General features: G+C 39.7%; 1 protein-coding gene across 4 annotated transcripts in view; it reads right to left on the bottom strand.

Moving 5' to 3' along the window:
• Positions 1-5,618: 5,618 nt before the first annotated feature.
• TOX3 (TOX high mobility group box family member 3) overlaps positions 5,619-13,026 on the bottom strand; it is a 105,183-nt gene continuing 97,775 nt past the window's right edge. For 3 of the 4 annotated variants that reach the window (XM_037816343.1, XM_037816342.1, XM_037816345.1), the window contains exons 6-7: positions 12,735-12,815; positions 6,791-8,757 (exon numbers count right to left, since the gene is read on the bottom strand). In XM_037816343.1, coding sequence (XP_037672271.1) covers positions 8,017-8,757; positions 12,735-12,815 — 822 coding nt within the window. In that variant the 3' untranslated portion in view covers positions 6,791-8,016. Of the gene's footprint in view, positions 6,420-6,790; positions 8,758-12,734; positions 12,816-13,026 lie in introns of those variants that run through there. The other variant, XM_037816344.1, reaches the window with a different exon arrangement.

A 13,026-nucleotide genomic window follows, 5' to 3' on the forward strand; every position in this document is an offset into this window, starting at 1 on the left:
TGAGAAAATACTTTTTTTTTTTTTTTTGGTAAGAAATTTCTACTGTCACAATAGTATAAGCAGAGGTGATTTTATTTTCTACATGCAAAATGGTCCTTCATTTCCCCATGGAATTAGCTTCTGCTTTGGAAAGAACAATAGCTGTGCTCATGTTCGTTGGCCAAAATATGCTGAACATCATTAAAAAGTTCCATGCTAGGTGTGCCAGCATTTGGAAACAATTTATAAAAATGCTATTATGAACCAAATATTGCAGTCTTTCCAGGTAACTGTCCAGACTTCTGAAGATAGATGTCTTAATTTGGCAACCAAAATGCATAAGAGGTCAGTCTGTATGTAGGTAATTTCCTCAGATGCCATTATTTGTCCCCTGGGATTCCACATCCTCAATACCAATTACAGAGGAGAGGATTAGGAATGGGCAAAAAGGGTGAGGGCTGGAAAAGCAGGCCCAAGCAACTTGGACTAAAACCTTGTATCAAATTTGCAAATGACCAATTAAGGCAGGTTTAGAACATGGCGTTGTTTTCACTCATTGCCACAAACTGAAAATTATGGCTCTCTCTGCATGTCAGAGGGATGTCAGCAATGACATATAACAAGGAACGTTTCCAAAGGTATCTTTCCTGATAGCAATATTTCCTTGGAAGCAAAGCAAACTGTCCAGAAAGAAAAAGTAGTCTACAGATCTGAAAATAAACATTAAGAACCGGATCTCAAAATAACCACTCCTCTATTGACTCTGGATAAGTCACTCAAATACCTTGCAGATGAAAGTCCCAACGTATTTGTTCACCCGAAGACTTTTGCCTTGTGATGGAGGCACACGTGTTACATCATGGATGAATATATTAGAATTACCATTCATTTTTATTCAGTCTTAGCAAGTGATCATTTGCAAGGCAGAGTTACTGCTTTATTTGTTTGAAACTAAGACAACAAAATATTTTGGGCAGAGGACAAAGGATTAGGAAAGTGGCAGCCAGTGGTAGAAAAAACCCCACTTAGTGAGGCAAGTGTAATCTCAGAAACGGAGTAGAGTATGCTAGTTGCTACGGCATAACCCATAAGACGCCTTCTCTATACTGTAGTGGAGTCCCCATCTCCATATTGGAGCAGTCCACTGGACTCTTTAAAAAATACATAAGAGTGTACACCCACCAGGTGTTTGCCTGTCTCAATCTTCCCTAAAACTTGCTTTTAATTTTTTTTAAGGATGTAAGGTGATATCATGCCTTGATGCTTTTGTGGTCGACTTAACACTTGAACACTACAAGTCAAAGCTGTTTGCCTGAATACAATAACAGAGACTTTGGTAGGGAAAAAATCAGGCTGGAAAGTGTCCACACCGTGACAAAGGACCATATGGCACCTCGTCCTATTGAGGATGTAGCTAAGTGGTACTCACTCCGGTTTACTGCCTGACTAGCTATGAGAAAGACAGGGATTCATTATTCTGTTTAGTTGTGATGGATTTCTGAGATCCATCCATCTATCCATCTACCTACCTACCTACCAACCTACATCATCTATCCATCCATCCATTATCTATTTATCATTTATCTATCAATCTATCCATCCATTATCTATTTATTCATGTCTATCTATATCTACCAGCCTATTCTGTATCTATCCACACACAACTACGTATATTTACATGTCCTATATACCAATATACTGTATAGACATAAATATGCCAAATACATGTGTGCTGGTTTGAATATATTATGTCCCCCAGAAAAAGCCATATTCTTTAATGCAGTCTTGTGGGGCAGACGTTTTGGTGCTGATTAGATTTGCATAGAAATATGCCCCACCCAACTGTAGGTGATAACTCTGATATTTCCATGGAGGCGTGGCCCCACCCATTCAGGGTGGGCCTTGATCACTGGAGCCATATAAATGAGCTGACGGGCAGAGGGAACTCAGTGCAGCTGTGAGCGACATTTTGACAAGGAGCTACAGCCAAGAGGGATACTTTGAAGAATGCACAGGAACTGAGAGAGGAGCTGCAGATGATGGGACAGTTTGAGGACAGCCATTGAAAGCAGACTTTTGCTCCGGAGAAGCTGAGAGAGGAAAAACGCCCCAAGAGCAACTAAGAGTGACATTTTTGAGGAACTGTGGCCTAGAGAGGAACGTCCTGGGAGAAAGCCATTTTGAAACCAGAACTTTGGGGCAGATGCCAGCCACATGCCTTCCCAGCTAACAGAGGTTTTCTGGACACCATTGGCCATCCTCCAGTGAAGGTACCTGATTGCTGATGTATTACCTTGGACACTTTATGGCCTTAAGACTGTAACTGTGTAACCAAATAAACCCCCTTTATAAAAGCCAGTCCATTTCTGGTGTTTTGCATTCTGGCAGCATTAGCAAACTAGAACAACATGTCATATATATATACAAATATTTTGAAATTAATGAAAGAACAGGAGACCTGGAGTGAGAAAATTTCCATTCTACTTCTGACCATACTTCTAATAATGGAAGAAATATTGGAACAAGTCACATCTTTCTCCATGCCTCAGTTTCTTAATTTGTTCTACGAGGTTAATCCTGCCCTATCTAGAGAGGGACCAAATGAGGTAATCCACAGAAAACTGCTTTGAAAACTAAAGAGTGCTACACAAATGCTAGGGATAATGAGATGTGTTACAAAAGAGCTTTATTCCTTTGCTAAGAAGTGTGCATCCACATTCACGTTTTTTATCTGTGAAGGTTCTTCTTTGAAATTAAATTGAGACCATAACCAACATATCTCCCAGTGCTGCCTGAGGTTTTACTCAGCAACAAAGCAAGGGCTTCTTTTCATCATTCATCACTTATGAGCTCAAGCACCGAGAGGTACTTTTTTTTACCAGTGGTGAAAATAGCTTTCTTTTCACAGCAGAAACACAGAAAATGATCTTCCTCTTGATGCTAATGTAAGGATAAGGCTTATTCTATAGTTACCACCAAAAATGCCTTGATTTGGCTTTGTCCCTGGTGTGTTCTTGCACCAGGAAGATGGGAGTGGTGTGAGAGCATGAAGCGAGGGCTTTGTTGATGCATGCAGGTAATTAAAATATCGAGATACATTTTCGAGTGGGGCTTTGTTCCATTTTTCTTTCAGCTTTTAGTGCTCCCTCCCAAAATATAGCTTCAGATAAAATTTAAACATGTCACTCCTTCACACATTGTCAACTCTGATCCTTCTTTGCTCAGAGAACTTCATTGCTTTTTGTGTTAAGCACACGTCCCTAGCCTGACATATCAGAACATCTACAAATCTGACCACAAACTCCCTTTTCAGTGTTTTCTTTCTTATCTTCCCAAAAGCATTGTGTGCCTGATTTTGCTAGATTCTCTTTGAACCCGAGTGCCATTTCTCCTGTTCTCCCATTGGCTGGAGAAGTCTCCTTCTTCTACCCGGATATGGCTTCATCTTGGCCTTATTGAAATACCCAACATTTAAGGCACATTTTAGGTGTCAACAATTTCATGCAGCTTTCCCAAACGTCCTCTAACCAACGGCAACCTCCCTCCTTTCCAAAAAGTTTCAGATTTTCTCAGATTAGGGAAAAAAAAGTCATTTATCTGTCTCTTATTAGCACCCTAATCATTCTGGCTTGTGGTTTCCTCCAGCCCAATAAAAAATAGAGTTCCTGAAGTTATAGGGATGGTCTTGTTATTTTATTAAACTATTATTCAGGAAAATTTTAAACATATCTTTAGTAAACAGAAGGTCTTGTTTATTTCTGTATGTCTTTGGGGGCCTATCACAATGTTTTGCATGTAGCAGAGTAAATTTAAGTAATTAGGGCCTTCAGCAAATGGAGCTGTCTGTTTGCACATCCAACTCTATGTTTCCTAGTTGGGTAAGCTTTTTTCTCAGCAACACACACTGATCTGTAGGATCACAATCAGCACAGCTTAAACCTGTTCAACAACCTTAAAGTTCAGGGAAAGCGTTTATCCTTGAGGTTAGTTCACATCCTCAGCAAAGCTAACTATAGTTGGGAGGATGGAGAGAAAAACGTATCTAGTTAAGAATATTTTCTAGGAGAATATGAGTCTGTGTTTGTCTCTGTGGTTTTCCACGTAAGGCACATTTCTTACAAATGTGCAATATATGATGGATAAGCTACAAACAGAAGAAAATTCTACTTGTATCGGAATTACAGGTTTTATCTACCTTGCATTGTTAACCGATATTTTAAAATGCCTTCCCCTTCCCAAAACCTCAACCTCAGACTCCCAAGTCTATTTTAAGACAGACATATTTTTAATTTGTGCCTACCTAGCCCATTCACTTCTGCTATTACTGTGTGTGTGTGTGTGTGTGTGTGTGTGTGTGTATTTTGGGGGCAGTGAAATCCTTAGAGCAGACCAGAATTCCAGAGTGATAGATTACATGTCCATGCTGTGTCATATCCAATTAACTCAAATTGACTGTACACTGCATTATTCTGTTAGTGCATGGGAGATCAATAAATATGGGGAAAATCCACCCCAGTGCTCCACGTTCCCATCCGATTCTAGCAGGTTTGAGACGTCTCATGCTACTGCGATGTGCACGCCCCTGCGAAGGCAGGCAGGTGGTGCAGAGACACCATTCAAACTTGGCCTATTCAATCCCAACTCCTCTGACTCTCCATTCATGCATAGCAAAACACCATCTGGTCCTATTTTGCCTCCAGCAATCACAACTGACCAAAAACGATAATAACAGCTGTTGCAAAACAAAAGCCAAACAAAGGGGGTTTGGGGGTGGGGTGGGGGGGAGAAAAGGTTAGATTGAAGTCCGGTGCTGAAAAATGCTCTGTGAAGTGAGAAATGGGAAAGAAACCCATTCAGTGTCTAAAGCGTGCTGAATGGAGGCAGCAGAGGACCCCTACTTAAACTTGAGATATCAATCCATCTGTCTAGAAAGCCTTCAAACCTCCGTCAGGTGGTAATAGATTGCAGAAATTATGCTGCATGAAGGCATTTAAGCTTTTGTTCTTTGAGTAGGGAACTAATGACCCTGTGTCAGCTAAAGATGAAAACTCCTTACGTTCTTTCATCAGACGGCAATACAGGTTAATGCAAAAAGAGAGTATGTTTAGCTGGAGTAATAAAATATTGTGCACATGCAGGGGGAGAGAAAAGGTGTGTGTGGTGAGGTAGGGGTAGAATCCTTAATGTCACTTAAGAGGGAACGTGTTTTGTGTCACACTAATCAGAGACCACATTTCTTGTGCCTGATTTTCATTACCCTGATTTATTTCTGACCTGTAACCAAAAAAAGGGCACCCAGCACTTACTTTAGTTTCAGGAATCAGAACCAGTCACATGTGCAAATTGAAATACAAGCTGATTCATAATATGCTTTGGTGAATCCAGAGAAAAATAATTTGGTACAAGGCTGGTGAATTGTTTCCCTGATTCGAGACTTTTGACATTTTAAATATATAGTTGTGCCTGGTGATTAATTTTTTAAGCTGTAGTAATTAAACTATTTTTTCCAGAAATTGACCGTCAGTGGCTTAGTAGCATTTAATCAAATGTGATAAAACCCAAGATTTATAAAATCATTTAATAGATGTTACAACACCTGCTTCTAACTGCAAACAGTGGAAAACAGACTTCACTTGCAATTAACTCTCATCACTAGTGACATTTTTTTCCGAGCAATACTTCATGGGTTTTCAAAATGACAATTACAGAACTAATACACAATTACTGTCACATGTAGTTTAGCAATTAATTTTGAAGACATTTGTCTAAAGGTTTCACAACAGAATATAAAATGGTTCTTATTGTTATGTAACATTAGTTTCAATTCACAGAGAATCTTTTACCATCAGCTCTGCTTCTGATGGGTCTGATGTGAGCAGATCATTTCTTTGTGGAATACAATCCCCCCTTGTAGATGTGATTAGACATCATTCACAGACTGTTTGAACACTGATACCTGTCAACTAATACATCTTCTGAAAAGCTTCAATTTAGACATAAATTTTTCTACAGCAAGAAATCTATAAATTTATAATTAGAATCTCTTGCTGTTCAATATTTGTACATAATACAGAGGACGAGAGGATTATGAAATATTGAAAGCTGGATTCATTATTCATAACCCACAACATACAGCACATATTCTTTGAAATACAACAACTTTTCAGAATCCATATTGCATTATTTTTGCATGTCTAGTCCACAACAGCTATGGACACCACCACTCACACCCTCACTCTTCACAGATTATGATTCTGGTCAGGGTTGACGCTTGCTGTTTTTAATTTTCATTTTATCATAAGCAGTTTAAGACTGTTGCCAGTGGTAATTTGCAATTTTTATCAAGACCTCTTCATTATAGCTTCTGACAGGACAGATGCTGTAATTAATCATGCAAGACAACTGGGGATAGTGGTCACACCGCTCTCAAAGAGGAGCTACTGCAGAGGAAGAAAAGGGGGGAAAGAAATGGGCACCGAAATAATTATTTTGGCTTAAGAATTAGCATTCACCACCCATTTTGATAGCAATAACAACACAATGCCAGTTAGCTCTATGGAAAAACAGCTGTTGTTCTCTACATACTTACCTTGTACTTGCATCTTAAGGAAAAGGCAGTTACGAAAATATTTTCAAAGGTTATTTTTTTTTTTTTTCAAGGGGTCCTGCTTTGGGGCTATGAGATCCAAATTCCTAGCCACAAATAACATTTTTTTTGTCCCCAACTGAAAACTTAAAGACAATGCTTGGACAAAATAAAGCATGATATGTGGCCTGTTTTCCCCTCCTGTACGTATTCAAGGACCAAAAATGAAATTTAACATATCATTTTATTTGAAAAGTGTACAGTTTCCTTGTTGTTGCATCAAAATACAGACCACAGGTTTTACTGAAATGTGTTTATTCTATAGCAAGATAAAAGCACTTTTGTTTTAGTTAAGCAAAATACAAACAACTTAATTGCTGCTATCGTAACTCATAAAAAAGTATAAAACAGCATAAAAACACAATAAGCAACGCAGCAATGGATGGTTTATGTCACCAGCGTTTACGTTAAAGCCTCATTTATGAAAACTTTACAACACATAATATGAAAACTTACAAGTTTGAAAGAAAATATTTACACTGATTATTCAGAAGTGGTGCGCCTTTTAAATATTCTACCAGTATTATGTCATAATAAAAACTCTTGCTTTTTTTTAAATCTTAATTTTTGTAATAACTGTTTTCATTTAAGTGCATTTCCCTTTTAAAAATACAGGGTTTTTATTTTTCGAAACTTGTCACTCAAAACACAGAATATAATATTCACATTTCTTTTCTTCTAATTGGAATGAATACAATGGGCTAATGGTGGCCATAGATATTGTTACAACATATACTGTGGTTTGATTTGGAGAAGTCATGGATAAAAAGTGAAAATGAGTCAACAGTTGAATCTAATTGCTTGCAATTTTTTTCTGGAGAGATTTAGGAAAAAAAAATAAGAGCTTTGGCAAAAGTCTGTGATTTACATTATTTTTTTTCATGACAAAAAAAATGCCATCAACTATTCATGCCATACAAATGTTTGTATGAAACTGAATCTTCATATTTCAGGTAGTTACAACTGTGCTTTTTATTTTTAGGGCTTCGGAAGTTCAGACAGCCTTGAAGTGTGGCTTAGTCACTTCTGGAGAAATAAGGCCATTTTCTACAACTCAGAGAGGCCAGTTAAGAGTCATCAGTATGTCCCAGGATTCATTAAATGATTTGATTCACATATTGTAGGTATAGCCTGAATAAATAAAAAAGGCATCACATAAAAGAGCACAGCTTTTCTTGTTTAAAAACAAAGTGATTTCTCGTCAGCTAAAAGATGATACCCAGCTACACTGTAGTTCTCTTATTGCCTATCTAATAGACACTTGAGAGGACCGTTTGATCTGTTACGCATTTCTGCATAACCAACACCAACTTACAAGGTTCAGCCACATATGGTTTACCCTCCTACGCCACCCTCCTTGATGCACGCAAATCCTTCTGCCGCCAGCGTCTTCAGAAAATACTGACCTGAGATAATACTTGAGTCTGTGTCTGAGACTGTATTTGCGACTGGTGCTGCTGAGAGGCTGGCTGGGGGCTCCCGATGGCAGGGATGGGGGACGTTATCTGGGAAGTGGCGGGGGACTGCTGCCGAGGTGAAGGCTGGGACTGGTGTTGCATGTGCTGTAGCTGCTGCAGCTGGATATGCTGCTGCAGCTGCTGCTGCAGCTGCTGTTGGTTGATTTGCTGCTGGAGATGCTGCTGCTGCTGCTGCAGGTGCTGCTGCATGTGGTGCTGAAAATGCTGCTGCTGCATCTGCTGCTGGATTTGCTGATGCATTTGGTGCTGCTGGAGTTGCTGCTGCTGCATCTGTTGCATCTGCTGTTGCTGCTGCTGCTGCTGCTGCAACTGCATGTGATGCTGCTGGGTTTGCACCGAAGGGCTCACTTGGGTGGAGGATGCTGAGCCAACCATGGTGGTTCCCATGGAGCTTATCAGTGGAGCCCCAATGTTCGATGGCATGTTGGCTGCAATGGTGACTGACGTGACAATCTGGTTCATGGGGAGTCTCATGGTTAAGGGCTTGGGAGCGATTGACCGAGGGAGTGACTGTTGGAGGGTCTGAGGGGATGCTGACACTGTTCCATGTTGAGACAGTGGAGTGTTGAGAAGGAGGGAGGATGTCAGATTGGTCGACGCCAGGGTCTGCTGAACAGAGCGAATGGTCTGGGCTTCTGCAGATTCGGCGGCAGCCTGCATGGTGGGGAGAGAAAATTCCAGAATGTTAAAACACACAAGTTGAGGCAAACTGATTATAAAAATGGCCATGAGTTTTCATGTCTTTTGCATCCTTGCCCTTCCTCCTCAAGCGACCTTTTAGCTACTCCCATTGAGAGGTGGAGTCAAATTCCTTACCCCTTCAATCTGGGCTGGCTTTGGGTCTCCGCTTCCGCCAAAAAAAAAGAATGTGATGGAAGTGACACTGCCCCAGATCTAAGCTGAGGCCTCAAGAAGCCTCCTTCCCTTCCATTCTCTTTCTCTCTAGGAATCCACCACTGACATGTGGATGATGACAGGTGTGGCCCAGTTACACCATGCAAGAGCCCATTCACCGCCAGGCAGCCAATGGCTATGCATGGGAATGGGGACCCTCTGCCCACCAGCCCCCTCCAACCAGCAAGCTGACCACAGACCAGACGAGCAGGACTAGCTGATTCTACCAAGCGTGGACTAGATTTGATGAACCAGCTGACTGACAGTCTCTGAGATAAATAAAGGCTTATTATTATTTTTTTAAATCTCCAGGCTTTGTGGTTGCCTGTTACACAGCACTATTGCGGAAAAAGTAACTGATACACATATTCAAGAGCAGCAATTCGCCAGCATCTGGCAATGACCTCATCGTTAAAAGACAGCAGAGTACAGACTGCTTGAAGTAAAACCAGCTCTACTATTTAACAATTTCGTGACCTGGCTGGGTGAATTCACCCCTCTGCTTCTCAGTCTCCTGATCTATAAAACGGAGAGTTATATGGTATCTCCCTCATATAGAGGTTATGAGAATTAAATCCACTCATATGGTTAAGCCTTTAGAACAATGCTTGGTCCATGGAAAACACTTAGTAAATGTTAATTATTTTTATTAACTAACAGTTAACACTAGAAAACTAATACTAGAGAACCCTGAAGGCCTGCATTTGCAGGATTATTTATAGTAGTACTCCCTGAATTTAAGAGGAACTTAATTAGATTCCCTAGAGATACTAAACTGAAGTACTTTACAACTTGAGAAACGTTTTAACTTCATCAGACATTTTCAAAGATTACCACAACTTATCAAAACAGTCATAGATAAGGGGCGAATGCTCAACACTTAAGTGACTTGGAATAACCTGTTATAAGACAAACAACAGACGTAAGGCTCAACATGGAGAGAAACTACCTATTAAATTTTGTGCTAAAAACACAAAATTATTTCCATAAAAATAAATTCATTTACTAATGCAACAATGATTGGAATGATTTAGTCTTAAGGATTTTTTTTCCCTCTGATTCTTCACAAAATAGGGATTTGGGAGGAGGTAATGGAGGCATCTTGGAGGCAACCAGTTGCCACCCACTGTCTTCAATGATTCTGAAGATGTCTACTTTTAGATTTTTATTACTTAGATCTATAAAATCCTACTGTTGAAAGGAACTTATAAGCCATGTTATTTGGAGAGTCACTCAATGCAGAAAAAGCCATCTCTGACAGTTTCTGTTTGAACATGTTATAATCGTAAAGCACCATCCATTGGCAGACAACCCTCTGTGTTACGATACCTCATCGGAGTTGCCTGTTATGGTGGGGGAGGCCACATTCCAAAGTCTGAGGGTAAGAAGAAGCCAATACATATTCAAAGCTATTTTTAAAAAACCATTAAACCACCCATGAGTAGAATATGCACCATTTTATACATAGAAACCTGTATATCATACTTATATACTCTAATATTTAAAAATCACAGAGCTGGTCTTAAGGACGAGAACAGAAGTAAAGTCTGTATTTGGACACCTGGGCAGTCACATCAGTCTAATTTTAAGATGCCACCATAAGGGTGAATGGAGATGGGTGGATAATTGTAAAGGGCTCCTGCTTGCCTGCAGGGTTTACTCCCTTACGGTTTAATATTAAGCTTCCATTAACATTGTTGGTCGTTGGGAAGATTAAGAGATTGTAGAGTCACATCTCGAGTGGGAGGGGATCTTAGGCTCTAAATGTAGAGGTCTGAGTTAAGTGCACATTTGATGTAACTGTATTGCTTTTCTGATGTTGAGGCTGAAATCTTGCTCCCTGTATTCTCATTCCTTAGATGAGTTCTATCCAGGACCGCAGAGATCAACCTCACACGTCCCTTATATTTGAGGACCAGGGTCCTATGTCCGTGTCTCCTAGTTCTTTCAATCTTTCTGGTAGATTTGCTTTTCAGGCCTCACCATTGTGGAGATAAACCTCTGGAGGACCTTCAATTAGTCAGCATCCCTCTTTAAATTGCAGGGTCCAAAACACAACCAATTCTTCAGGTGTGGCTTAATCATCACAATGTACAAGTAGATGGCTGTCTCCTGTGAGCTCACCATATTTGCAACTATTTCACACTTTGGACTCAGCCTTGAAATTATTCTAAATTTAGTCCACAAGGACTATTTCTGTTGCCTGACAGGTCTCTGAATATCAATTTAGGATCCTCTCATCCTGCACTTACTTAATTGGAAAAAATAGCATTTCAGCTTTATTCTTGTTAAACTCTGCCCTACTTTTTCTTTTTGATTCATTGAGCTCCACTGTAAAAGAATTCCAAATCCTGATTCAGGTAACTAATGTACAACTTTTAAGTTATCCCTCCCAGGACATTCTCGGACTTGAGGAGCCCAGTCCTGGCTGCTATTTCCCAATTGCCTCTTGAATACAACGGCTCTTGGCCTACATCCATGCATGGTCCATTATTCAAGCTCTAACGCACCAGGACCAACTACGCCTGCTTCTGGGTAGATGAATGAATGATCTACTGAAGAAATACATGCACACTGTTAATTCTCTTCACTTCACTCCATCTAATTAACAAGCAGCTAGATACCTCAATTCTCCAAGTCTGTAGCCCACAATCTCAGCTGTTTTCTGTCAATGTCCAAATCCAAGTACAGACTTGATATAGCTTCCAGCGTGTCTTCCAGATTTTTGGAAGAAGGTTTTGCTATTAACCTGGTAAATGTTTTCCCTTTCTAGTGAAGCAAGAAGTGTTCTGAGAGCCGTCAACAAGGCATATGAAGGTTTTTGTACACCTGATTCTGAGCAGCTGACAAATGAAGGTTTTGATGGACAGAAGAAACAACTCAGGTGATGAAGAGAAATAAAGGGGGGAAATCCTCTTCAAAGGGCTTTTCCAGTAACATCTACCATGCTCCGAGGCCCTGGGTGGTACTAGAGACAGTAACAAGGACAAGGAAATGCTTGCCATGGAAAAGTATCAAGAACAAAAAACCCTATTAGTTCAAACTATCCTCCCCAAAGTCTTTCTAAATTCTAGGAAAGCAAAAGGCAAAGTTAATTAAATGATAAAATAACATAATGTGTAATAGCTCATGTTCCTTTTGGATCAAGGTAATAATAATCAAGTGGCTTTTGCTCTGGGATGCTGGAGCATTCTGTAATACATTGTGATCCATTGAATACTCTATGTATAATGCATACATATGCCTTTTATTTTAGCACTTGGTGCATAATTTCATTTTAAATAATCATGAGGTTTATTTATTTATACAATGTGGAATGCTTGGTCAAAAATGCAACATCCCCAATTACAATAAAGTAACCACTGGAGAATTTATGATTATGATGTCCAAAAATGCCTAACAAATGTACTTGCCAGTTTAAAAAGAGGACTTTAACCCAGATCTCAGTCCCTGGCAAAAAGAACGAATAGGGAGCTCCTTAAAATTTATCTAAATACCTGAACACACACACATATAGAGACCAGTGAATCTTTTGGAAATAATTATTTAGATTCAGCAGTCTAAACCAACCCATATTTCTCAAACCTTCATTCCAGTAACCTCTAATGGGAGACAAGTAAATTTAAGAGTTGTTCAAGATGCTTTTTCTAATCAACTCTAAGGGGAGCTGCGTTTATGTTTTCCATGCTCTGAGACCATGTCAACACTGTAGTGATTTCTAGACTGACCACCCTTACCTTAGAAACCAGGCTCGCCCTGTATGCAGCCAGGGCCTTCAGGTATTCTTTTTTGGCAGCTTCCGTTTTCCTTTTATACACCTATGGAAAGACCACAGTTAACACTACGTTTAGCACATAAATTCTCAGCGCAATATTGATGTTTACTATTGCAAATGAGAAAAGATTTTCAGATTACAGCCTAGGCTCCTCAAGAGTAACATGGGCAAAGAGCTTCATTCCAAGGCAGTCAATAAGGTAGCAAGAAGAATAAAATGTGTTAAAAATAGTTTAAACTACAGAAAGTAACTAG

The sequence above is a fragment of the Choloepus didactylus genome, chromosome 22 (genome assembly GCF_015220235.1).
Source record: "Choloepus didactylus isolate mChoDid1 chromosome 22, mChoDid1.pri, whole genome shotgun sequence".
Taxonomy (NCBI): Eukaryota; Metazoa; Chordata; class Mammalia; order Pilosa; family Megalonychidae; genus Choloepus; species Choloepus didactylus.